Here is a 27,715-nt window from a genome sequence, read left to right as displayed (position 1 = left end):
ACTTTATTCCTTTTTCTTTTGTTAACCAGTATCTGCAGTTCCTTGTTTTGACACATTAGGACTGATCAGGACTTCATCCATTTCCAGAGATCACGGAGTCTAGCATCATTCTACTATCCTGCCGACCATGTTCCATGGTACAGTATTTCAGCAAAGCCAGAGTGCTCACCTCCTCCCCATTGAATGCTTATCTCAGAGGGTCTGGACGTCAATAAATCCCATCAGAATATCACGTGGGACACAGCAGGCAGGAGAGGGAGTGGTCACTCCTGCGGAAACACTACATTAGCATCTGTCAGATCATTTATGCCTGGCAGGTGTAACTCTGGCCAATAATAGCACATAACAGATTGTAGGACCAGTGAAAATGCAAACTTTCAATGTCCGAACCATGAGAAATGTCCTAACTATAGTTATAAAATAAATTAGTCTCATTCCTGTGTTACTCTTGCCTGTTCAAGTTGACAGTAGTCAAACATTCACCGTTGCACAGAACCAGTTTTTTTTCTTCCTATTTACAATAAGCTAACAGATACACAGTTCTGGAGAGTGAAGGCTTTGTTAAGTAGTGTTGGCTTTGTTGGTTCAGGCAGGTGGTGTGTGTGTGGGGGGGGGGGAGAGGCTGTGCCCACACTCAGACACAGTCTGACCCACCAGCCTTGCCCTCCCTGGCACATTCCTTGTCGACGGTCTAACGGAAGTGGTCAGCGCTCCACTCACTCCGTCCGTGCTCCCAGTTTCCTCATGTATTCTTGCAAAGCGTTTAACCGCGCATCGATTTCAGAAAGGTCGCAGGAATCCAGGTAGTTTTCTAGTGGAAAAAAAGTGCACAAGAGCAGAGCTTTAAAAAAATAAATAAATAATAAAAAAAGAATTTACATAGAAAATAGGTGCAGGAGTAGGCCATTCGGCCCTTCGAGCCTGCACCGCCATTCAATATGATCATGGCTGATCATCCAACTCAGTATCCTGTACCTGGCTTCTCTCCATACCCCCTGATCCCTTTAGCCACAAGGGCCACATCTAACTCCCTCTTAAATATAGCCAATGAGCTGTGGCCTCAACTACCTTCTGTGACAGAGAATTCCACAGATTCACCACTCTCTGTGTGAAAAATGTTTTTATCATCTCGGTCCTAAAGGATTTCCCCTTTATCCTTAAACTGTGATCCCTTGTCCTGGACTTCCCCAACATCGGGAACAATCTTCCTGCATCTAGCCTGTCAACCCCCTAAGAATTTTGTAAGTTTCTATAAGATCTCCCCTCAATCTTCTAAATTTAGATAATTAAACCTAAATATTTCAATGTCCGAACCATGAGAAATGTCCTAACTATAGTTATAAAATAAATTAGTCTCAGTCCTCTGTTACTCTTGCCTGTTCAAGTATTTACCCAGTTCCCTCTTCATAGTTCCTACTTAATCGGCCTCCACTGCAACCTATGTACCAGCACTTAAACCCAGCAGCTCAATACCCTAAGGGGTAAAAGCAAATGTTGCTCCTTTTGCATTTAGTCTGTACATTATCCCAACGTTTTAATAAACAGACAGGTACATGGATAGTGTTCAAAAAGTAACTGCAGATGCTGGAATATCGAAGGTACACAAAATTGCTGGGGAAACTCAGGGGGTGCAGCAGCATCTACGGAGCGAAGGAGATAGGCGACGTTTAGGGCCGAAACCCTTCTTCGGACTTGGATAGGACAGGTTTGGAGTTCAGTTTAGTTTATTGTCACGTGCACCTAGGTATGGTGAAAAGCTTTTCGTTGCATTCTAACCAGTCAGCAGAAACTATACGATACGATGACACTTTAAAGACAATACACGAGGGATATGGACCAAACGCAGGCAGGTGGGACTAGTGTAGGTGGAGCATGTTGGGCGAATTGGGCCTGTTTCCACGTTGCATCCCTCTATCACTTTGCGTTGGATGTGAGCAGATTCCAATTATACCACCTCTTACCTTTGTTAGACTTTAACTTGTTTAACATTGTTGGGGTGCTGGCCAGACGCTTCGGTTTTGGCTTCCTCGGAGGCTGAAGAAACAGAAGATAAAATGCTGTCATTTCTTGGGATTTTGCTGCAAAGGATTCCATTCAGGCCACCGTGCCAATGTCAGCTCTGTGAACAAGCCTTACACTTCATACAATACAATTTTATTGTCATTTGAGCCTCAGTGAGGCTCAAACGAAATTCCGTTTCCACAGCCATACAAAGACAATTCCCTACAGACATACACACAATTTAATTCACACAAACATCCATCACAGTGAACCCACTGTGATGGAAGGCAAAGTCTTTTCTCTCCCCTGTTCTCCATGTCTCTCCCGATGTCGAAGCCCCAGGCGGGCGATGATAAGTCCCACGGCCATTTTAGGCCGTGCCGGGCGATTTACGGCCCCGCTCCCGGTCTAAAAGTCACAATGTTGGAGCCCCCGGCGGGCGCTGTAATGTCCCACGGCCATGAAACCGCGCCGGGCGATGTACGTCCCCGCTCCGGGTCGTTCCAACCCCGCGACACGGGCTGGAGAAGTCGCGTTGCGGGAGCTCCGGGATGCGGTCTCCTCAACCGGACCCGCGAGCTCCTGATGTCCCAGTCCACCGGACCTGCGGCTGCGTTGCTGGAGCCTCCGAGCCCCAGGAGTCGAGTCGCAGCAGCGAGTCACCACCGCTCCCCACGCTCCGAGGCCGGCCAGCCCCACGATGGTGAGTAGTCCGCAGCTCCGCAGTCTCCCGAGCCCCCGGGTCGTTCAGGTTGGAGGCCGCTCCACGGTGCTAGGCCCCAACGACAACGGAGACCCGACAGGGAAAAGGTCGGGTCTCCACATTCCACACTCTGTTCGTTCACTAGATCCCTGCTGCTATTTCCCTCTTTCAGATAACTAACAATCGATTTCAAAAAGCTACAATTCAATCTGCTTCCACCACCCACAAAGAAGGCAATACCAAACGTTTTGTTTAAGATGTTGAAGGAAGGAGATGGAAATTAAAATTATGTTCTCCACAAGATTACACCAGGACTAAGCCTCAATCAATATCCCTAAAGCCGACCTTCGTGTTGCTGCTGTTGGGAGCTTGCCATTCATAAAGTCGCAGTGAAGCAAATGCAGCAACCAAAGTGAGTACAAAACTATTTTATTGGCTGCAAGTAACTTGGAAGAATGAGAGTGGCAGGGATTCCATAACGCAGGGACTCACCAAGTTGGGGCTGGTCCAGGAAGCTGAACCCAACGGTCGTCTTGGTTTTCTGACTCTTTGCAATCTGTTGGAGGGGAGAGAGAGAGGAATCAGCTGTTTAGTTTTAGTTTAGAGATACAGCGCAGAAACAGGCCCTTCGGCCCATTGAGTTTGCGCCGACCAGCGTATCCGGCAGATTAACACACCAGGGACAAATTTACATTTATACCCAGCCAATTAACCTACAAACCTGTAAGTCTTTGGAGTGTGGGAGGAGACCAAAGATATCAGAGAAAACCCACGCGGTTACGGGGAAAACGTACAAACTCCGTACGCACAGCACCCGTAGTTGGGATTGAACCCGGGTCTTTGGCACTGTGAGGCAGCAACTCTACCGCTGCGACACTGTGTTCTTTTAACACACAATGAATCTGACACTCACTATTGATACTTCCTACACTACACTGGCTCCAATTCACCACACACACCCAGTGGCAACTCTGTCCACTTCAATCACTTCATTACCTGGATTTGGCTGGTGCCCCGTTGTCCTCACAGTCGCTGGCCGAGCTCGCCGACGAGAATCTGATTCGGAGATTTTCTGCTGCAGAAGAGTTGCAAAGTTGTGAGCACGATTCCCATCCCAGAAGGGCAGGTCCCTGTTCAGTACTGACCATGGAGGCTGCAGGCCCCCAGACCCCAACATGACCATAGAGGCTGCATGGCCTCCAGACCCCAACAGGACCATAGAGTCTGCATGACCTCTAGACTACAACATGACCATGGAGGCTGCAGGACCCCAGACCCCAAAGATCCCAACATGACCATGGAGGCTGCATGGCCTCCAGACCCCATAGACCCCAACATGACAAGAATAGGTGACATTAAATGTCACCTGCAAAGTTACCAAAGTACCCCCGCGCCAGGTCCCCCTTTGTTCCCCCCCCCCTCCTCACGGCAATCCCCCCACGCCCGGTCCTCCTTTGCTCCTTCCCCCAAAACACCCATCCCTCCACACCGCGTCCCCCACAGGCCCCTACCCGACGAGCTCCGAGCGCGAGTCCGACCGGCCTCCTGCATCCTGCAGCTGCTGCCTTCCCGAGAGCAAGTCCGGGACTTGGGGCGCCCTCTCTCATCGCTGGTCAGGCCGTTCAGGTCCCTGTGGACCTTCCTCAAGCTGCACAAGAGATTTGGGGGGGGGGGGGGGGGTAAAAGTCAACATGAAGGTAAATCGCCGGGCCTGAGCGGCAGCGATGGAGAGGACAGTGCGGCGGTCAATGATGACACCGACCGACGGATGAGGACGGAACACGTGGGAGTGAGGCCGCCGCAGCCTGGGAGACAATGGAGGACTGGGCGTGGGGGGATCGTCGTGAAGGGGTGGGGGAGGAGAATAAACGGGGATACTTTAACTGTGTACGCGCCCTTTATGTGGCGACTATTCGCATACCTTGGGCCTGCAATCAAAGAATTTTACTGTGACTTGTCACGTGGCAATAACGTATTAATTAATTCAATCAACTTACTTCCGCTGGTCGGCCTCCTTCTGTTTGCTTTTCTTGTCGTGAACATACGCAGTGGGATTGAAGCGGTGCTGTGGAATGCCTGAGGGAAAGAAAACCCACGCGGGTAAGAGCGTTGACCACAAACCCGTCTGACGCCCTGTTCCGCACCAACATCGAACACCCAACACACATCGCAACCCAAGTGCGGAGCCTTTTACCGGACTCCGGATTTAGAGATGCCGTGTATAGACCAACCAGGGAACTGTAGTCTGCATCCAGTACTGAGGATTCTTTCATGCCCGCTGATGCCTCAAGCTGCTGGAAACGCAATAAGTGATTTAAATAGATTTATTTATTTATTCATATTCTATGTCGCTCTTCCAGGGAGATGCTAACTGCATTTCGTTGTCTCTGTATTATACACTGACGTTGAATCTGAATCTGAAGTCACAAAAATCAAGGGTTTAGACCCGAGGATACAGGTTTAAGGCAAGGGGGGGGAAGATTCAATTGGAACGTGAAGGGTAACTATTTTTTACACGACATCCGATAGGTGGGTGTGTGGTATGGGCTGCTGGAGGAGGTAGTTGAGGCAGGTACTATCGCAACGTTTAAGACACAGTTAGACAGGTACATGGATAGGACAGGTTTAGAGGGATGACGTTTTGGGGTGCTGTGTACCTGTTGGAGAGGGGGTCAGCTTGGGCACGAGGCATCGATCTCCTTGCTGGCTCTCCCGGGAGGATGATCGGTCACTCCGACGGAAAGATGTCTGGCGGCCACTTCTCTCTCTGGACGTGGACCTCCCCCGGTCTCGGGAATCTGCCCACTGCTGGCTCCGGACCCGCGTGGCCGACCGGCTGTCTTCGCCAAGCCTGGCGGCAGAGTCGCCCCTGCTCTGGGTGCGCCGGCCAGAACTGAGGCTGTAATTCGAGCGGCTTTGTGGGGAGGGACCGGCTGGAGTGATTCGACTGGAATGAAGGAAGAGAGGGGGCAGGGGAAGGTGGGGAAAAGAGAATGATTTAAAATCTGCAGATAATAGTAGAACTGTGAGTAGGATAGGCATGTCCTTGGCCTCATACACTGGCAGAGTGAGGCCCAGTGCACACTGGAGGAACAGCACCTCATATTTCGCTTGGGCAGCTTACACCCCAGCAGTATGAATTAGATGATTTCCCACTTCTATACCCTTGTAGTAGAGTGAAGAGGGTAACTAAAGTCTGAAGAAGGGTTTCGGCCCGAAACGTCGCCTATTTCCTTCGCTCCATAGATGCTGCTGCACCCGCTGAGTTTCCCCAGCAATTTTGTGTACCCAGGGTAACTGTACTGACAGGTTCAAGTTCAAGTGAGTTTATTGTCATGTGTCCCTGTATAGGACAATGAAATTCTTGCTTTGCACAGAACATAGTAGGCATTTACTACAAAACAGATAAGTGTGTCCATATACCATAATATAAATATATACACACATGAATAAATAAACTGATAAAGTGCAAATAACAGAAAATGGGTTCATAATAATCAGAGTTTTGTCCGAGCCAAGTTTAATAGCCTGATGGCTGTGGGGAAGTAGCTATTCCTGAACCTGGTCGTTGCAGTCTTCAGGCTCCTGTACCTTCTACCTGAAGGTAGCAGGGAGATGAGTGTGTGGCCAGGATGGTGTGGGTCTTTGATGATACTGCCAGCCTTTTTGATGCAGCGAGGTTTAATTAACTCAACACAGAATTGACAGCCAGAGTGAAGCAGGTTTTGGTGCACATGGAGTTCCAAGTCACAAACTCACCCCCTCTTGTACAGACCCAGCTCGATCGACAGGTTCTTCACCCGTAGCTTCAGTTTCCGCTCTGAAGCCTTCACCTCTTCAAGCTGTGGGAAGAATCCGAAAGACAAACAAACAATAATTTTGTGCTGAAACTGGAGAACTTAAGGGCCTGTCGCACTGTACGAGAGTTCTCCCGATTCGAACTCGGAGAATGTCGTAGCGGGTCCGTAGGAGTTCGTGAATGTCTCGTAGCGGCTCGTACGAGTAAAAAGTAACAATTTTTTTCCATCACGAGTATTTATTTACTCGTGGACATTTTTCACAGTGTTGAAAAAACGTCACGAGTTTACCGGATTTCCCGAGTACCTACCGTTACTCGTACGAGCCGCTACGAGCCATCCACGAACTCCTACGGACCCGCTACGGACATTCTCTGAGTTTGAATCAGGGGAAAACACGGGAGAACTCTTGAATTGCCTCGTACAGTGGGACAGGCCCTTTAGGCTTCAGGTTGAGAAGATAAAAGTAGATCTTAAAATCATGAATGATCAAAAATCACGAACCAGAGGACATAAGTTTAAGGTGAGAGGGGAAAGATTGTCGGGTACCATTTCCACACAGAGGGGGGTGGGTGTGTGGAACAAGCTGCCAGAGGAGGTAGTTGAGGCTGGGACTATCGCAACGTTTAAGAAACATTTAGACAGGTACGTAGATGGGACAGGTTTAGAGGAATATAGGCCAAATGTACGCAGGTGGGACAAGTGTAGATGGTACATGTTAGCTGGTGTGGGCTGAAGGGCCTGTTTCCACACTGGATGAGTCCATGACTATCAGTTTTGAATTGCGCCAATAAGATATCTGTTTCCAGTGGCAGAAATAAGATTTAAGATGGATAAAAGATTGCAACCTTCACGTGGTCCGCCATGTTTCGACGAATGCAATCAACCCGGCGTGCACCATCAAATAAGATCAAATAGAACAAGTTGTCCTACAACTTTAGGCTGTGCACGCCATACGCAAGAAAAAGAAGACTGCTCTCATTATTTCCCAATATAAGTTCATGGACACAAAATTCAATATCACAGTACACAAACACTATTCATTTTTCACTGAAGACAGACACAAAATGCTGGAGTAACTCAGCGGGACAGGAAGCATCTCTGGATGGAAGGAATGGGTGATCCTTCGGGTCGAGACCCTTCTTCAGACCGATCTATTCTGCATTTTCCTTGATCTGCACCCCTTTGATGTTTCGTTTTCACACCTTACCCTTCCTTATATCTGTGTCTCCCTCTCCCCTGACTCTCAGTCTGAAGAAGGGTCTCGACCCGAAACGTCACCCTTTCCTTCTATCTAGAGATGCTGCCTGTCCCGCTGAGTACCGAGAGCATTTTGTGTCTATCTTCGGTTTAAACCAGCATCTGCAGTTTCTTCTGACACATTGATCTTTCACTGCTCTCCCAAGCCTCACCTCATCCAGGACCTGGTGGTATTCCTGGTTCCGCTTGCTTGCCGCTCTCTGGCTTTTCGTTTTCTCCTTCATCAGCTCCTGCTCCAAGCCTTGGATGACCTTCTTCAGGATTTTGATGTCTTTGGCAACATTGGCTGTGTTGGAAAGCTTCACCTGCTCCTGGAGCTGCAGAATCATTACCTCCAGCTCCTGTTTCTCCTGCAGTAGCTTGTCAAACCTGAGGAGCAGAGAGAGTAATAATAATAATAATGGATGGGATTTATATAGCGCCTTTCTAATACTCAAGGCGCATTACATCGCATTATTCATTCACTCCTCAGTCACACTCGGTGGTGGTAAGCTACTTCTGTAGCCACAGCTGCTCTGGGGCAGACTGACGGAAGCGTGGCTGCCAATCTGCGCCTACGGCCCCTCCGACCACCACCAATCACTCACACACATTCACACACAGGCAAAGGTGGGTGAAGTGTCTTGCCCAAGGACACAACGACAGTATGCACTCCAGAGTAGGCACTGCAATCAACTCCACCCTCATTAGATCTTCAATATTGCCACCATCAAAGGCAGTGTGAGGGTGAAATACAATGATCCTTAGAAGTGCTGCTGGAAAGCCCCAGAGAGTGCAAAATAGTTAACTCCCCCATAAAAATATTAATAGAGGAGCATTAATTATCAGAGATAATTGAGGAGCAACACCTCATATTTCGCTTGGGTAGTTTACACCCCAGCAGTATGAACATTGACTTCTCCAATTTCAGGTAGTCCCTGCTTTCTCCCTCATTCCCAGATCTCCCTCAGCCGCTTCTTCCCTTCTTCTTCCCGCCCCCCCACCCTCACATCTGTCTGAAGGGTTCCGACCCGAAACGTCGCCTATTTCCTTCGCTCCATAGATGCTGCCTCACCCGCTGAGTTTCTCCAGCATTTTTGTCTACCCATAAAAATATTGTTTGGTACAGGTGTCGGGGGTTATGGGGAGAAGGCAGGATGAGATAGATCAGCCATGATTGAATGACAGAGTGGACTTGATGGGCCGAATGGCCTCATTCTGCTCCTATCACTTCTGACCTTATTCGGCCCTGCATCATCTGTGCTTGTACACGAGTAAACATGATTGACTTGTGAGTGAAAATGCTAACCAAGACTAGGATGAGGAAACAAATCTGACTGTAGCAACTACCTATGGCCAGGGTCATCCTCAAAGTCATTCGAGTTTGAGTTGAGTTTAGTGTCATGTTTACCGAGGTATCTCCTGCCTTCTCCCCATTAACCCCTTCCCCCGACACCCTCGCATATCAAGAATCTGTCAATCTCTGCCTTGAACACATCTATTGACCTGGCCTCCACAGCTGTCTGTGGCAAGGAATTACAGATTCATTACCCTCCGAATAAAGAAATTCCTTCTCATCTCCTTTCCCGAAAGGTGTCACATACACATTTACACTTGTTGTCAAAAATAATCTTCTCGGGAAGGCAGCGTAAAGAGAACACATCTGAAACAAAAAGGGTCAGAGGGGTTGGAGTAAAGGTGGTCAAGACTTACTCTGCCCTCAGCCTGCGGAGCTCTGTGTCGCGATAATCCATGCCCTGCTTCGACCTCATCGCCGCCAGCTCCTCTTTCAGCCCACGGACTACTTTCTGGAGAGCCACTGGATCAGGCTTCCCAGCGTAGGGGAGTGGCAGAGGGTAATGAATCCTGCAGACGTCACAGACAGACAATCAACTGCCATTTCAACGTTTTTCTCACCTTGTACCTTGTGGTCTTCACTTCCAAGAGTCCACCAGAGTCCATACTGGAAGTTGGACAATTTTATACTGGATAATTTTTACATTTTATCAAGCCAATTAACCTACAAACCTGTACGTCTTTGGAGTGTGGGAGGAAACCGAAGATCTAAGCGGAAACCGAGGTCTAAGCGGAAGCTCAGAGGGGATAGAGCCTTCTCTGTTGCTGCTCCGGCGTTATGGAACACTCTGCCATTGCACATCAGACAGGCCCCCTCACTGTCCATCTTCAAAACCAGTATTAAAACACATTTATATTCCTTGGCTTTTGACCCTGCTCGAGACTTTGCTCCTGTTTTAGTGCTTTTAATTTTATTGTTTTTACTCTCTCTTTTAATGTTTTTATTGTCGTGTAATAATTTTTTGTCCATGATTAGTCATGTACAGCACTTTGTTGCTACAGTGGTTGTTTTTAAAGTGCTCTATAAATAAAGTTATTATTATTATTATCTCGGAGAAAATCAAAGCAGGTCACGAGAAGAACGTACAAACTCCGTACAGACAGCACCAGTGGTCGGGATCGAACCTGGGTCTCCGGCGCTGCATTTTGCTGTAAGGCAGCAACTCTACCGCTGCGCCACGGTGACCGCTCCTCCTCCCCCCTCACCCCGACCTAGATACAGCAGGGAAACAGGCCCTTCATCACAGACCAGTTCAGCTCAGTTTATTGTCACGTGTACCGAGGTACAGTGAAAACTTTACAAATCACCCATTCACACCAGCTCTATGTCATCGAGCCGAATTGGACGGGCCACGTCGACCGATCTACCTTTTAATTTATAAATAACTATAAAGTACAAAAGTGTAAAATCAAATTAAAAGTTAAGGATGAAGCTATTCTATATTATTCCCTTAATTATTTACCAATAAGATCGTATTCATCTCAACATAAGCACCAACAGCATCTGCAGTTCCTTCCTACCCATAATAAACGGCAGGGCAAGAAGGGTCTTGGCCCAAAACGTCACCCAGAGACGCTGCCTGTCCCACTGAGTTACTCCATATTTCTGTGTCTATCTTCGGTTTGAACCAGCATCTGCAGTTCATTCCAACACAATTTATTGTAACTGATAGGTTTAAGTTGACTGAAGGTGTTAAATTGACTAAATGCCTCGGAGGGTCTTGCAACGTACCTGTCAAACTCCACCGAGTAGATGAGGATGAGGTAGCGTTTAGCGTTGAGAGCCCCAGACTTCGGTGGCGGCACTTGTCTCATTCCAACACCAGTTTTACGGTTTCTCAGCAGCTCCAGGTCAGAATAGGTCAGCAAGTCAAGGGTCACCGATTCACTGTTCTGTAAAAAATAAAAAATAAAGGACATAGTCAAAAAAATGATGCAGTCCGAATACTAATGCTGACCCACACTGGTAATGAGAGTTCAAGTTCCACCAGTTTCTTTAAGGGCAGCACAATGGCGTCACGAGTAGAGGCATTGCCGCAGAGTATCAGAGACTAGGGTTCAATCCTGACCTCTGCTGCCGTCTATGTGGAGTTTGCACGTTCTTCCGGTGACTGTGTGGGTTTTCCCCAGATTAAGTTTAGAGATACAGCACGGAAACAGGCCCTTCAGCCCACCGTGTCCGCGCCGGCCAGCGATCCCCGCACGCCAACACTATCTCCTACACATACGAGGGACAATTTTACATTTATACCAAGCCAATTAACCTACAAACATGTACGTCTTCGGAGTTTGGGAGGAATGCGGGAGTGTATGTGTTGATTTATTTTTAAACTTAATTAACTATCTTGGGTTTGTTTTTATGTTGCCTAACGAGTACCCATTATGCTGCTGCAATTAAGAATGTCATTGTTCATTCCGATATATGCGACAATTAAACATTTTAAATCTTACAATCATAATCCGATCAAGCAAATTCAGTACGGTTTCGTGGAGGGTAAATCACGCCTGACTGATTTATACAAGATATTTTTGTAGACATCCTGACCAAAGAGGAAAGAGGGGAATCAGCAATTAGGGATGTATGGTGTTTGATCTTCCAGAATGCTTTCAACATATTATTTCTCACAAGTTTAAGTCACAAGATAACACCCCAGGGTGTTAGAGGTAAAATTCTGGCTAACAACCAGGAATCAGCAATTAGGGATAAGGGTGTCATTTCCAGATTGGCAATCTGTGACCCAAGCGGCCTGGCAATAATCACTGCTGAAACCAAAGCTCTGCTCTAAGATCTTTGGCTGAAACCATAGCTGTTACAATATAAACCAATGACTTGGAGGAAGGAAGTGAAAGCATAGTAGCCAAATTTGCAAATGACACAAAAACAAATGGGAAGTAAAGTTGCGAGTAGAATATAGTTTACAGATTGTATAGTTAAGTTAGGCAAGTGGGCAAAAGGTTAGCACATGGAGTTTATTGTGGAAACGGGCAAAGTTCATTTCGGGAGGAAGGAACAAAGGAACAGAATAAAATTACAGAGGCTAGCAAATATGTTGTGATAAAAACTGATGTGATTAGTGAAGCAAACGCAATCATTCCACAGGCCGACTAGTCAGCTGTTCAAAGCTCTTCCATTCAAATTCTGTGTGTTTGGTATGTGGACAAATACTCTCTTGAACTTCTATAAGTTTAATTTAGTTTATAGATACAGTGCGAACACAGGCCCTTTGGCCAATCGAGTCCATACCGACCAGCAATCTCTGCACAAAAGCACTATCCTACACATTCTAGAGACATTTTTTTGCATTTATATCAAGCTAATTAACCTACAATCCTGTATGTATTTGGAGCGCAAGAGGAAACCGAATATCTCGGTGAAAACCCATGCGGTCAGGGGAAGAATGTACAAACTCCGTACAGACAGTGCCCGTAGTCGGGATCGAACCCGGGTTTTTGGAACCCGGTGTATTAAAGGAAGCATATCGACTGGTTGTATCGCAGCCTGGTATGGCAACTCGAACACCCAGGAACACAGAAGAGAGTCATAGAGTGATAGTGATACAGCGTGGAAACGGGCCTTTCGGCCCAACTTGCCCACTCCGGCCAATATGTCCCAAACAACATACATGGGACAAGCTGGTAATGGAAGTGATGAAGGAAGATACTATTATTTGAATGGACAGGTACATGGATAGGAATGGTTTAGAGGATTATGAGTCAGATGCAGGTTAAGTGTGGGACCAGCATATTTGGTAGGCATGGAGATGTTGGGCCAACAGGCCTGTTTCTGTGCCTTTGCCTTAATGACTCGCTTAATCAATGGATATTTTTAAGGCAGAGATAGACAGATTCTTGATTAGTAAGGGGTTATGGGGAGAAGGCAGGAGAATGGAGTTTGGAGGGAGAGATAGATCAGCTGTGATTGAATGGCGGAGTAGACATTATGGGCCGAATGGACTAATTCTGCTCCTATCACTTATGACTCACACTTCCTTCAGTGCTACTATCAGATGAAACTAATATTTAATGTACCTTTGTGATGGCTGATTCCAACATGTTGCAGAAAATGGAGAACTGTTTGAAGTTTCCAGTTTTGTGAGTGACATCCTCAATATCTGCAGCATAAAAATAAAATCCGTCAGGTAGCTGTAAACATCTCACACAAAAGGTTTAGCCTCCTACCTTTTTCCAAATAATAATTATTAATTATTACTGTTAAATGCTTCAGATTTGGAATGGGAAACAGATTTAATAGTTCCCCAAGATATTATAAGAGACAGAGTGCTGGAATAACTCAGCGGGTCAGGCAGCATCGCTGGAGAAAATGGATAGGTGATGTTTTGGATCAGAGTCCGAATCCGGAGTTGCTGCCTGATCCGCTGAGTTACTCTGGTACTTTGTGTCCTTTTGTGTAAACCAACATCTGCAGTTCCTTGTTTCCATACAGGCACCTTGCTTTTAAAGGGTGTTTGATTTTCTCATTTTCAGAATAACGTGCTTGTCTAATTAGACCCAAAGTTTAACTTACACACTATATTCAGAATAAGCTGCACAGATTTATGACTGGCAAACTTACACATTGGCATTCAAAGTCACCTTGTAAGGTCAGTTTTGGTTAACAGAAAGATAACTCAAATGAGTGCCTGCAGCAATTAGGTTACATGTTTAAATGTATCTACCTTTGATATATATTTTGGCAATTAGTTTAATTTAGTGTAGAGATACAGCGGGGAATCAGGTCCTGCGGCCCACCGGGTCCACGCCGACTAGCGATCCCCAGACACTAGCTCTATCCTACACGTTAAGAACAATTTACAATTTTTACCAAAGCCGGAGAAAGGAATGGACACATTCTAATTGCATGGGGAAAGTGTAGCATTGTACTCACAAGCAGCTTCAAATTCTCCTCTCCACTGCTCAGAAGTCAGTCGGTCCTCGACTTGCACTTCCAACACATTCCCAGTTACCATCATGGTGATAATATAGTCAATCCCTCGGAACACATAGTTAGCTTGTATTGGACCTCCTTCCATGGTGCAGGATATTAATGTGCAGGACTGTATTGCAGGACAAGTTGGCAAGACTCAGCGCGTCTTGAAGGTGGCAACATGCAATTATAATTCTAAGGAAAAGAAAAACAGTAAAAATGATTAGAAACAGCATTAAAATGTTCAATTTCACTAATATTCTGGAAAGGATTTCAAATTGAACAAGGATTTCGACTCGAAACGTGGGATGGGAGATTGCAACCTTCACGTGGTCCGCCCTGTTTCGGCGAATGCAATCAACCCGGTGTGCACAATCAAATAGAACAAGTTGTCCTACAACTTTAGGCTGTGCACACCATACGCAAGAAGAAGAAGACCCGAAACATTACCTATTCATTTTCCCCAGAGATGCTGTCTGGCCCACTGAATTACTCTAGCATTTTGTGTCTATCTTCAGTGTAAACCAGCATATGCAGTTCATTCCTACCCAACTAAATTAATTATGCCCTAACTCTTCCACAGTTGATATTGATTTACATAGACTAGAATGAAAAGCTTGTTTCAGGTCAGCACAGTGGTGCAGCGGGTAGAGCTGCTGCTTCATAGCACCAGAGACCCAGTTTTGATCCTGACCTCGGATGCTGTCTGTGGAGTTTGAACGTTCTTCCTGTGACCACACGTTGCATTTAGCTGCCCTGATTTCCTCCCTCATCCCAAAGACGTGCGGGTTTGTAGGTTAATTAGCCTCTGTAAATTGCTCCCTGGTGTGTAAGTAGTGGATTGGCCAAATGGCCTAATTCTACTCTCTACGTTAGACTTGAGATGTGCAGCGTGGAAACAGGCCCTTCGACCCAACAGGTCCGCATCTACCAGCGATCACCCATTCATTCGTTTATTCTACACGCCAGGGACAAGTTACAGAAACCAATTAACCTACAAACCAGCACATCTTTGGAATGTGGGAGGAAACCGGAGCAAACCTAAGTGGCCACAGGGAGAACGTACAAACTCCGTACAGACAACACCCGTAGTCAGGATTGAACCCGTGTCTCTGGCGCTGTAAAGCAGCAACTCTACGGCTGCACCACTGGTCTGCATGGTTGGACTTGATTGGACAGCATGCAAAACAAAGCTTTTTACTGTACCTCAGTAGAGGTGACAATAAGAAACTAAACGTAAACTAGAAGGATCCCGACCCCAAATGTCACCTATTACTTTTTCTCCAGAGATGCTGCCTGACACACTCACTTACTCCAGCATTTTGGTACAAACCAGCAAAGCAGTTCCTTCCCACACATCTCCAAAGGCAACTTAGGCTAAAGATAGACACAAAAGGCTGGAGTAACTCAGGGGGTCAGACAATATCTCTAGAGAAAAGGAATGATAACATAATAGAAACATAGAAAATAGGTGCAGGAGTAGGCCATTCGGCCCTACGAGCCTGCACCGCCATTCAATATGATCATGGCTGATCATCCAACTCAGTATCCTGTACCTGCCTTCTCTCCATACCCCCTGATACCTTTAACCACAAGGGCCACATCTAACTCCCTCTTAAATATAGCCAATGAACTGTGGCCTCAACTACCTTTTGTGGCAGAGAATTCCACAGATTCACCACTCTCTGTGTGAAAAATGTTATAAGAATAATAACAATAATAATAACGTAATAATAATAACAATAAAAATAAAATTATAATGGGACTTCTTATAATGCGCCCCCTTTAACTTGAACCTTAACCACTCACACTTCTTCATCTCCCTCTTCTTTCTCCTCCTGTTTCCTCTTCTGCCTTCACTTGTTCCTCTATTTTTCCTCCTTCTGCTTCTCCTCTGCTTCTTCCACCTCTTGTTCTCCTCCTTCTTCTTCTCCTCCTGTTTCCTCTTCTTCTGCCTTCTCCTCTCTCCTCCTTTTGCTTCTTATCCTTTGCTTCTGCTTGTCCTCCTCCTCCTTCTTCTCTGCCTTCCCCCTCTTGTTGTTCTTCTTCTATACCTCTGCTTCTTCCACTTCTTCTCCTCCCCCTCCTCTAGTTTTCCTTCTTCTTCTTCTCCTTCCTCCTCTTTCTTCTTCCACCTCTCCTCCTTCCTCTTCTCCTTCTCCTCTTGTTCTCCTTCTTCTATACTTCTGCTTCTTCCACTTCTTCTCCTCCTCCTCCTCTATTTTCCTTCTTCTTCTCGTCCTCCCCCTTCTTCTTTCTTCTTCTTCCTCTCCTCCTTTTCTTCTTTCTCCTCCTCTCTCTCTCTCTTTCTTTCTTTCCTTCTCTCCTTCTCCTTCTCTTGCTTCTTCTCCTCCACTTCTCCTTCTTCTTCTCCTCCTCCCTCTTCTTCCTCCTCCTTTTTTTCTTTCTCCTCCTCTCTTTCTTCTCTTTCTTTCTTCTCTCCTCCTTCTCTCCTTCTCTCCTTCTTCTCGCCTTCTCTCCTTCTTCTCTTCTTCTCTCCTTCTCTCCTTCTTCTCTCCTTCTCTTCTCTTCTCTCCTTCTCCCCCACAACTAGTGGCCGCCCAGCACCAGCTCTGCCGCCTCCGAGCCCGCGCTCGGTCTCTGGGCTCCCCGCGCTCGGTCTCTAGACTCCCCCCACACCGTCTCCAGGCGCCCCTCCCCCTCCCCCTCCCCCTCCCAGCCACGCGCACCCCAACTTAGCAACACCCTCGTCCCGCCCACCTCCTATCGCTATTGGTCCATATCCGCCGTGCCTCGCTATTATAGGCTAACCGCCACGCTAATCAAGCAGGGCGCCGCGTCAAGTTTGGTTGACGCGCAGCCAGCAGCGGAACATACCATTGCTGCACAAATAATAGGGAGGACAGATGTCATTAAAACAGAATATAATTCAAATCTTCCTATAGCTAAATTAATAATCAAATATACGATTGAGGTTCATAATAGAGGTTGATTGTGTATTAATTAAGCTAACGTTGCCCTGTTAGTTTTATTCATAACTAGTAAATATAAAATATTTCTCCCCCACTTCTGGATGCAGGTGTTGTGGAGGGAAGGTGGCCGTTGCGATGTCGTCATATTTCCGCGTCATCGGGCCTGGGCGTCGAGGCGCTTGGTTGCCCTTGGCAACGGGGAGATGCCCGCCAGGTGAAGGTGAGCAGTTCGACTGAAGACATGTTGGACTTGTACCCCCTCTGCTCAACAATGCTCCTCAATGAAATACCATTCAGCAGGGTGGAGCCCACAATGGTCCATTGTTTATTGTTTTAGGTTCAGAACAATTGAATGAAACATATGCAAAAAACTAACCATGATCAAAGAAAGGTGGAGCCCACAATGGTCCATTGTTGGCTATGTGGTAGGTGATAACAAGTAGAAGCTGAATGGTATTTCCTTGGGAAGCATTGTTGAGCAGAGGGAATCTAGGAGAACAAGTACATTGTTCCCTGAAAGTGGTTTTACATGCAGATCGAGTGGTGAGAATGGTTCTTGGTTCTTGGTTTCTTGGTCCTCCAAAATATTCCAAATGGAATTTAAACTGGAGAATGGGTTTTAAGAACATACAAACTCCAACACTTACCACAGTGAGAGCTAAAAACAATAATCTCATGAGAGGGATTATGGAATTTCCTCAAATTTGAATCTCCTCCAAAATTTATCATCATCACCTGAATGCCTCTCTGCCTAAAAACGTTCTAGTCTTACTTGGACTTTGTTCTTTTCCTGGCTAACTCAAATGGAAACAAAGGTAGACACAAAATGCTAGAGTAACTCAGTGGGACAGGCAGCATCTCTGGAGAGAATGAATACACGATGTTTCGGGTCGAGACCCTTCTTCAGACTGATGTCAGGGGAGTGGGCGGGACAAGGATGGAATGTAGTCGGAGACAGTAAGACTGGTGGGAGAACTGGGAAGGGGGAGGGGATGGAGAGAGAGGGAAAGCAAGGGCTCTTTGAAGTTAACAAAGTCAATGTTCACGCCGCTGGGGGTGTAAGCTGCCCAAGCAAAATATAAGCTGCTGTTCCTCCAATTTGCACTGGGCCTCACTCTGACCATGGAGGAAGCTCAGGACGGAAAGGTCAGATTGGGAATGGGAGAGGGAGTTAAAATGCAGAGCAACTGGGAGATCAGCGGTTAAGGCGGACTGAGCGGAGGTGTTCAGCGAAACGACCAAGTCTGTGCTTGGTCGAGTCAAATGGAAACAAGGTCCATATTCAGTTTTTAACTCTTGGGAAATTCTTTCTATAGAATCTTTGGAATTCTCTACCCAGTAGATTGCTGAGGCTTGGCCATCAACTACATCCAATACTGGGATTGATACGTTTGTAGATATTGAAGAAGTCAAGGGCTATGGGGATAGAGCAGGAAGATGGCTTCATGCTAGATTAGCCATGATCTTATTGAATATTGCCGGAGTCTAAAGGGTCTGAATGGCTGGCTCAAGGTGCTGAAGGGCCTGCTGCTGGTTCTATTATGTTATTGTCTAACAACTCTGATTGGCAGGTAGAAATTTAAAAAAATCCGAAACAAAACCAGAAAATCTCAGCATTTCGGTAGCATCAGGTCTGTCTAATGTTTTCTGTTTGTGACATAGAAATATAGAACATAGGTGCAGGAGTAGGCCATTCTGCTCTTCGAGCCAGCTCCGCCATTCAATACGGCTGACCATCCTAAATCAGTACCCCATTCCCACATTCTCCCCACATCCCTTCATTCCGTTAGCCCTAAGAGCTATATCTAACTCTCTTTAGAATACATCCAGTGAATTGGCCTCCACTGCCTTCTGTGGCAGAGAAATCCACAGATTCATAACTCTCTGGGTGAAAAGGATTTTCCTCATCTCAGTCCTAAATGACCTACCCCTTATTCTTAAACTGTGACCCCTAGTTCTGGACTCCCCTAACATCGGCAACATTTTTCCTGTATCTAGCCTGTCCAATCCCAAAAGAATTTTAGAATTGTATAAGAATTTTATATGTTTCTATATGATATAGACATATTCTATAGGATATAGTATATAGGACAAATGATCGCAGGCCCAAAAGACAGGCTGTTGTCTAACACACGCTGAGTTTTCCCAGTATTTTTTCTTCGCACTATTGCCCCCCCCCCCCCATAACATTTATATCGGAAGGTTTCATAAATATAGAGATTTCACATTAAGCCAATTCAAAGTGTTGCAGCCAGATGGCAGTTTCTAAAAGCTCCAAGTGCTTAACGATATTAAAGATGAGATTAAAGAGGAACACATAGCCATCATCAATCAGGGACAATGTGTGATGGGAGTGGTGGTTGTCTCAATCTCACTGCTTTGGAGAAATCCTTCCCCTGGGCACTAATACAAAGACTCTGCCTAAAGCTTCTCAACCTTAGTGTAAAGAAAAAAACAGCGCTCTTCACATCTCCAATGACCCAGGTTCAATCTGTGTGGAGTTTGCACGTTCTCTCCGTGACTGTCTGTGTACTAAAGATAGACACAAACTGCTGGGGTAACTCAGCGGGTCAGACAGCATCTCTGGAGAAAAAGGATGGGTGACATTTCGAGTTGAAATAAAGAAGGGTCTTGACCCGAAACGTCACCCATTTCTTCTCTCCAGAGATGCTACCTGACCCGCTGAGGTTTTTAATGTTCATACATTGTTATAATACAAAATAAATACCTTCTGGCATCTTATCCACTTTACACAGAACATACAGAGTGGATGGTAAAACTGTGGCTTCATTGACTTTCCATAAAACTCAACGCTTAAAAATATTAAAATGGGTATTAAGATAGAGCACACTGTTAGCAGCAATAAATCAAGGAGATTGAAGTGGAAGCTGGCATCAGACAGGCTCCAACTACAATCCTTTTCTCCAGGCACCAATCCAAACACTCAGCTTAAAGCTTGTTAATCTCCAAAACACTCAAGGGATCACTGGATCAGAAATCCTTTACATTTGCAGAGAAAAGTACTTTACACCAATACCTCTCTCCCTCTCTCCCTCTTTCTCTCTCTCTCACCCCCTCTCTCTCTCTCTCTTTTTCCTTTTGGATCAGTTTAGAGATACAGCGTGGAAACAGGCCCCTACAGCTCACCGAGTCCACACCGACCAGCAATCACCCCGTACACTAGTTCTATCCTGCACACCAGGGACAATTTACAGAGGCCAATTAACCTGAAGATCTGCACGTTTTTGAATGTGGGAAGAAGCCGGAGGACCTGGAGAAAACCCACGTGGTCACAGGGAAAACGTGCATATAGACTGTACCCATAGTCAGGATCGAACCCGGGACTCTCGCACTGGAAGGCAGCAACTCTACCGATGCGCCACTGTGCCAGCTCCGACCTCTCTACCTCTCTCTCTCTCTCTCTCTCTCTCGAGCGTTCTCTCTCTCCTTCCCTCAATTCCTCTATCTGTTCCTCCATCTCTACCTCTTGAAACAAGGAACTGCAGATGCTGGTTTACAAAAGAAAGACACAAAATGCTGGAGTAACTCGGCAAGTCCGGCAGCATCTCCGGAGAGCATGGATAGGTGACGTTACATAGAAACATAGAAACATAGAAAATAGGTGCAGGAGTAGGCCATTCGGCCCTTCGAGCCTGCACCGCCATTCAATATGATCATGGCTGATCATCCAACTCAGTATCCCGTACCTGCCTTCTCTCCATACCCTCTGATCCCCTTAGCCACAAGGGCCACATCTAACTCCCTCTTAAATATAGCCAATGAACTGGCCTCGACTACCCTCTGTGGCAGAGAGTTCCAGAGATTCACCACTCTCTGTGTGAAAAAAGTTCTTCTCATCTCGGTTTTAAAGGATTTCCCCCTTATCCTTAAGCTGTGACCCCTTGTCCTGGACTTCCCCAACATCGGGAACAATCTTCCTGCATCTAGCCTGTCCAACCCCTTAAGAATTTTATAAGTTTCTATAAGATCCCCTCTCAATCTCCTAAATTCTAGAGTATAAACCAAGTCTATCCAGTCTTTCTTCATAAGACAGTCCTGACATCCCAGGAATCAGTCTGGTGAACCTTCTCTGCACTCCCTCTATGGCAATAATGTCCTTCCTCAGATTTGGAGACCAAAACTGTACGCAATACTCCAGGTGTGGTCTCACCAAGACCCTGTACAACTGCAGTAGAACCTCCCTGCTCCTATACTTAAATCCTTTTGCTATGAAAGCTAACATACCATTCGCTTTCTTCACTGCCTGCTGCACCTGCATGCCTACTTTCAATGACTGGTGTACCATGACACCCAGGTCTCGCTGCATCTCCCCTTTTCCTAGTCGGCCACCATTTAGATAATAGTCTGCTTTCCTGTTTTTGCCACCAAAATGGATAACCTCACATTTATACAGGTCAGGACCCTTCTTCAGACAGAGCAAATGTGGATGTTGAGTTGAACGAGCTGTTCAAATCTCATCAGTTCAGATTCTAAATGTGGCCAAATAAGCGAGATTGAAAATCTAGTTAAATGCATGGGATGATTAAACCAACATTAGGTACAGTTTGATCCTTGCAAATCTATTACCTTACCAGCAAGACAATCTTTGCTAAGATATATGGAATTCAAGCATGCTGGAACTGAAACAAAAACAGAAAATGCTGGAGAAACACCGCAAGTCAGACAGACAAACAGATAACACTTTGTCCAAACTATCAAAGAAGGAGATGCAAGTTAGTCTATATTGAGAGAAGGTGGGTTAGAGATGTGTAGAGCAAAGGGAATGTCTATGATAAGTCTATGGGCGGTCACAGTGGTGCAGTGGTAGAGTTACTGCCTTACAGCAAAATGCAGCAGCAGAGACCCGGGTTCCATCCCGACTATGGGTGCTGTCTGTATGGAGTTTGTACGTTCTCCCCATGATCTGTGTGGGTTTTCTCCGAGATCTTCGGATTCCTCCCACACTCCAAAGACGTACAGGTTTGTAGGTTGATTGCTTGATTAATTGGCTTGATAAATGTAAAAATTGTCCAGTACAAAATTGGTCAACAGTGCTGAGTGATGCTCTACCTAGAGATTTTCAGCGTACTACATCCAGATCCAGATCCAGGTAAGGTCCGAATGACTTAATCGAGACAGTTACCAGCACATTAATAAGATACTTCCACTTTGCAAAACTGAGTGCACCAGTTACAGACTGAACATAGCACAGAGTATTTATTGTGTTTGGAGCTGAGAGCAAGATCAGTTGAGGACATATTACTCAGACGTATGCCGACTCATTGGATGGGGCCCTCCCGTGGACATTGAACAAAGGGGAGTCCTTCTTCCCGATCTCCACGGTTGATTTTCTCTTGGCTTGCACACCTTTGATGGCGGCCTTGATCTTCCTCCAGCCCAGATGGTTGAGCTCGGCCAGGTTCAGAACCACGCAAATGCCACTGACGGCAAACATGAAGACCAGGAACACCGTCTTCTCCGTTGGCCTTGACACGTAACACTCCACCTCCTTGACGCAAGGATACCTTTCACATTCAAAGATTGCAGGAACATTAAACCCGTAGAGAAAATATTGTCCCACCAAGAAGCCGATCTCCAACGCGTTCCGAAAAACCACTTGGATGATGTAGAATCTTGATATTCCTTCTTGCCTCCGAACTTTCATGCTTTTCCTACTGATATATCCCGATGCGTTAGACATCTTCTTGTTCTCCAGATGTTCCAATTCCATCGCCTTCCTCGCACCCTCCGTGTTGCGCCCTAGAATCCCATTGATGAAGCTGCTTTTTGACTTGTTCTCCCCTTTATGGTCTGCGGGGGCTTTGGTGAAATCCCAGTCCAGGAGAGGGCAGAATTTGGAGAACTGTTTGTCCTTTTGCTTGGATGACTGGTGGACCGAATATGTGATGAAGCAGAGGCTTGGCGTGCAGACCAGAATGATCTGAAAGACCCAGTAGCGAATGTGGGAGATGGGGAAGGCTTTATCGTAACAAGCCTGGTTGCAGCCTGGCTGAAGAGTGTTGCACATGAACATGGCCTGCTCATCCTCGTATACTGTTTCCCCGACTATCGCCACTATTAGAATTCGGAAAATCACCACCACTGTCAGCAGAATCCTGGAGGGAAAAGGGAAAAAAAATTCCGTGGATCAGTCTCACAAAAGAAGATTTTCAAGTTTCTCCAGCATTTTTGTCTACTAGTTTCTCCAGCATTTTTGTCTACTCCATAGATGCTGCTGCACCTGCTGAGTTTCTCCAGAAATTTTGTCTACCTCAGAAGATTTTTTTAGTTTAGTTTAAGAAAGAACTGCAGATGCTGAAAAAAATCGAAGGTAGACAAAAATGTAGACAACTCCCGCTGAGTACCTCCAGCATTTTTGTATACCTTTAGTCTAGTTTAGTTTAGAGATACAACACTGACACAGGCCCTACTCAAAGCTGCACATTCCCAGTATTCTGCTTGGTCTGCCAAGGTCTGCTAGATAATTTATTGGGCGGTGGTGGGGGGGGGGAGGTGGAGGGGCCAAACATGGATGGAGATAAATTATTTCCCACTGGTTAGGGACTCTGGAACTTAGGGGACAACTAAAAATTGGAAACAATAAACTGCAAGGGTCTGAAGAAGGGTCCCGACCCGAACGTCACCCAAATATGTTTTCCACACATGCTGCCTGGCCCAATGAGTGACTCCAGCACTTTGTGTCCTTTTATGTAAACTAAAAATTAGAAACAGGATTAAATGAATGAAGTTCGGAAAGTTCAATATGAATGAATGAATGAATGAATGAATGAATGAATGAATGAATGAATGAATGAATAAGTTTATTGGCCAAGTATTCACATACAAGGAATTTGCCTTGGTGCTCTGCCCACAAGTGACAACATTCAAGTTGTCACCCGCTGAGTTTCTCCAGCACTTTTGTCTACCTTTTGTCCTCCCCCCACCACCTCCAGTTTAAATTCCATTTGGAATATTTTGGAGGACCAAGAAACCAAGAACCAAGAACCAAGAACCTTCAGCCAAAATCTTAACGGGCGTTGAAGGCGGTCTTTCATGTCTTTGGATTCTACAAGTAGAGAAATCCCATCAGATTCTTTCCCTCATTCTTCCCCATAATCCAGAAAAATATTTTCCAAGTGTCCATCTGACTCCCATTTGAAAGCCCACAGGGCAAAAGAACTCACAAGTTTAATTTGTGGTTGCAACCTATGAGGCTGTCTCAGGAATAACAGTATTAAGATAGTACTACTGGGGCACTATAGGAAACCAGTGGCGGAACTAATAGAGGTTCAGCATTAAAAGGGTGCTAGTCGCTGGGTGATGTTCCATGCTGACTCCTCACTGGAATCTTTCTGCCAAGGGCTAAAAGAGTTAGGGCCGCACAGTGGCACAGTGGTAGAGTTGCTGCCGCACAGCGCCAGAGACCTGCGTTCGATCCTGACCTCGGGTGCTGTCTTTGTGGAGTTTGCACGTTCTCCCCGTGATCTGCGTGGGTTCCCACTGGACGCTCCGGTTTCCTCCCACATTCCAAAGACGTGCGGGTTTGTAAGTCAATCGGCCTCGATAAAATTGCCAGTTATGTGTAGGAAGCGGATGAGAACGTGGGATAACTAGCGTGAGGGGGCGATGGCTGCTCGGCGTGGACTCGCTGGGCCAAAGAGCCTGTTTCCTTGCCGTGTCTCTGAACTAAACAGGTCTCTGGAGTCAGAGAAATATGGGTCAAACTCCACTCCAGATACCTCGCGCCACAGGCCATGACTGGAGGAGCTCTGCATTGTTGGAAACGTTGTCTTGTCAATGAGTATTGAACATTGACCTCCATCTGTTCTGTTCAGACCTCACTGCACTATTTAACTTTAAGGAGCAAAATTCCTGGGCTGATATTAATCCTTCAACCAACAGCACCCTGAATAATAGATATTGTGGTCAGGATCGTCCTGCTGCTTGTGGGGGAGCTTGCTGCAGGTAAATTGGCCACCCAGTTTCCTACATTATAGCAGCAGCTACATACAGTAAGTAGTTCATCAGCTGTTATACACCATGCGACGTTCTGGAAGGGATGCAAAAGGCACTAGAGAAATGCACATCTTTATTTGGACAGAGGTATCCATCATGAATATTGATAATAAGTCATATATTGTCACTCACACACACACTGGCAATCACAGAGGCAAATACATAGACATGTACACACATACACACACACATACACACATGCACATGTACACACTCTCCAATCTCCCTACTTATCCATCTCATGAATATTGACAATAATTCCTATATTGTCACTCACACACACACTGGCAATCACAGAGGCAAATATATACACATGTACACACACACAAACACATGTACACACACATACACATGTACACACAACTCCAATCTCCTTACTTTTTCCCCCACCTCCCAAATTGGAAATCACACACACGCACGCACGCACGCACACACGCACGCACACACACACACCCACTGAGCATTACTTGTGCCCACACACACACACACACACACAGAAACAGAGGTAAACACACACACACACACACACACACACCCACTGAACATTACTTGTGCCCACACACACACACACACACACACAGAAACAGAGGTAAACACACACACACAATCTCAGAAGTCCATACACACACACAAAAACAGAGATACCTATCCCTAACATACTGTAGGTAAGCGGACACAGACACACAGACACACAGACACACGCACACACGCACACACGCACACACACACACACACGCACACACACACACGCACACACGCACACACGCACACACACGCACACACACACACACACACACACACACACACACACAGAGGGAAGCACAGAAACACATTCTACCTAACATAGATACACACACAGTATATATAATATATATGCATCAAATGCACATAATCTAACAAAAAAAAAGAAATTCAGTGTTAGATATGGATGCAAACTATGTGAGCATGCCCGTGTTTGAACTGGCATGGATGTTGTCGGTAGGCATTGCAAACACAGAAGGGGTCAAGCACTTTGTTTGCAGCAGGCTCTACAAAAGCGGCTGACCGCTTGTCGTCCCTCTCTTACCTGCCGATCATGGTAGAGTGTTGCTGCACAGCTGCCTCAAGCATCCTCTCCAGTATGGTCCACTCGCCCATGGTGAAAGCGGTCAAGAAACAACCCTGTCCGCCTTTCCTCTAGTCCCTTCTCCAGAGGGGGTGGCAGACCTCTCCGTGGTACTGAAGGAACTACTGTCGTCAGTTCACATTCTCGCACCCAGCCTGCGCTGTCTGTGGCGATGCACACATTGGAGAGATTACCATCAAAGTTCCCTTCATTTAATCAGGTTCAGAGACCAATGTGAGAGGGCATTGCCTTTTTAATCTTCCTTTAACTGGATTTCAATTCATCCAACGCCAGTCGAGGTTCGACAGCTAGCGGCTCAGATCTGCTTCTTAAACGAATCTCTCACCAGCTAGCTCAATGAATAAAACTGCACTGTGCCAAAGGTTGGGCTTCCATCCATTAGTAATTGTTCTGAAAAAAGCCCAAAGGCTTGACTTCCTAATCTAAATTAACATTGATGGCTCCTCTCCCCTGGTTTGTGAAATCACATGGCTCTCTCCAGTAAGTAGCTGACTATTCTAATAACTAGAAATAGAAGTGTCGATGGGAGGTGTAGAGAGTCAGAACCCCTTCAAATGTCAAAGACTTCAGGGCTCAGCCTTAAGATAAGAGGGGCAACGTTGAAAGAAGATAGCAGAGTCAGGGGATATGGGGAGAAGGCAGAGGGGATGATCAGCCATGAACACATTGAATGGTAGTTCTGGCTCGAAGGGCCGAATGACCCATTCCTGCATCTATTGTCTATTGTCTAAAGCCCCTGTCCCACTTAAGAAACCTGAACGGAAACCTCTGTTGACCTTGCGCCCCACCCAAGGTTTCCGTGAGGTTCCCGGAGGTTTTGGTCACTCTCCCTAATGGTCGAAAGTGGTTTCCGCGTAGTCGAGGCTTCTTCTATGCTCCTGCGATTATTTCAACAAATTCAAAACCGGCCTCAACTAAAAATAGGTTGCCGTTTGGTCGAAGCCAGTGGAGTGGGGTTGCTATTTACTGACAGGCAGTCCAAGGCAAACTCCTTCGCTGACCGCCCATTTTAACCTGCATGTCTTTGGAGTGTGGGGGGAATCCTGGAGAAAACCCACACAGTCACAGGGCGAACGTGCCAACTCAGTACAGGGAACACCCGTAGTCAGGATCGAACTCGGGTCACTGCCTCTGTAAGCGCTGTAAGGCAGCAGCTCTACCCGCTGCGCCACCGTGCTGCCCTAGTTACTCCAGCTTTTTGTGTCTATCTTTTGAATGCAACAGCAAAGCTGATCCACCATGCAAACCAAGGCTGGCAGTGCCCCCTAGGGAAGCTAGTGGACTCTGAGATTATTCCGAGCCACTTTACGGTGAGATGCCGCGTGAGACTGAATGAGCATTACACTCAGAGACATTTACCGGTCGTGAATTGCAATCCCGAGAGCATTGAGTGTGCCTGATAAAATAACAAAGGATAGCTCGGCAGAGTGGAACCAGCTGATCTCACCTGTGGGAAGGAAATGCAGATGCTGGTTTAGACCGAAGATAGACACAAAATGTTGGAGTAACTCAGTGGGACAAGCAGCATCGCTGGAGAGAAGGAACGGGTGATGCTTCGGGTCGTGCCAATGAAGCATCTCGACCCGAAACATCACCCATTCCTTTTCTCCAGAGATGCTG

General features: G+C 46.3%; 2 protein-coding genes across 3 annotated transcripts; both read right to left on the bottom strand.

Moving 5' to 3' along the window:
- Window positions 1–506: 506 nt before the first annotated feature.
- On the bottom strand, window positions 507–16,114 carry ccdc61 (coiled-coil domain containing 61). 2 transcript variants are annotated; one of them, XM_033014552.1, is made up of 14 exons: window positions 15,830–16,114; window positions 13,982–14,215; window positions 13,126–13,208; window positions 10,829–10,989; window positions 9,454–9,606; window positions 7,914–8,130; window positions 6,464–6,546; window positions 5,362–5,651; window positions 4,702–4,780; window positions 4,216–4,352; window positions 3,701–3,779; window positions 3,197–3,260; window positions 1,962–2,034; window positions 507–811 (listed from the first exon to the last, which is right to left on the bottom strand). In XM_033014552.1, exons 2-14 carry the CDS (start codon window positions 14,124–14,126, stop codon window positions 717–719), a joined length of 1,659 nt encoding a protein of 552 aa, XP_032870443.1. In that variant the 5' UTR covers window positions 14,127–14,215; window positions 15,830–16,114; the 3' UTR covers window positions 507–716. The 2 variants fall into 2 exon arrangements, with proteins under 2 accessions (XP_032870443.1, XP_032870444.1); XM_033014553.1 differs by having other exon boundaries at window positions 3,701–3,776.
- A 5,892-nt stretch (window positions 16,115–22,006) lies between these two features.
- Window positions 22,007–26,106, bottom strand: LOC116967752 (gap junction delta-2 protein-like). Its single transcript, XM_033014360.1, has 2 exons — window positions 26,036–26,106; window positions 22,007–23,069 (listed from the first exon to the last, which is right to left on the bottom strand). The coding sequence occupies exons 1-2, from the start codon at window positions 26,104–26,106 to the stop codon at window positions 22,217–22,219; spliced, it is 924 nt and encodes a 307-aa protein (XP_032870251.1). The 3' UTR covers window positions 22,007–22,216.
- Window positions 26,107–27,715: the final 1,609 nt, after the last annotated feature.

This window comes from Amblyraja radiata, chromosome 41, assembly GCF_010909765.2.
Source record: "Amblyraja radiata isolate CabotCenter1 chromosome 41, sAmbRad1.1.pri, whole genome shotgun sequence".
In the NCBI taxonomy this organism is placed as follows: domain Eukaryota; kingdom Metazoa; phylum Chordata; class Chondrichthyes; order Rajiformes; family Rajidae; genus Amblyraja; species Amblyraja radiata.
Note: the sequence above shows the minus strand (reverse complement) of the source record. Positions and strands in the feature narration are given on the sequence as shown.

What these genes read in the sequence shown, in the direction of transcription:
- LOC116967752 (XM_033014360.1), bottom strand. Translation starts at nt 26,106, where the DNA reads ATGGGCGAGTGGACCATACTGGAGAGGATGCTTGAGGCAGCTGTGCAG. An exon ending in CACTCTACCATGATCGGCAG is followed by an intron (nt 23,070 to 26,035) that starts GTAAGAGAGGGA and finishes TTTTCCCTCCAG; the next exon opens with GATTCTGCTGACAGTGGTGG.
- ccdc61 (XM_033014552.1), bottom strand. Translation starts at nt 14,126, where the DNA reads ATGGAAGGAGGTCCAATACAAGCTAACTATGTGTTCCGAGGGATTGAC. An exon ending in AGGAGAATTTGAAGCTGCTT is followed by an intron (nt 13,209 to 13,981) that starts GTGAGTACAATG and finishes TTTATGCTGCAG; the next exon opens with ATATTGAGGATGTCACTCAC. An exon ending in ACCACCAGGTCCTGGATGAG is followed by an intron (nt 6,547 to 7,913) that starts GTGAGGCTTGGG and finishes TTCTTCCCACAG; the next exon opens with CTTGAAGAGGTGAAGGCTTC.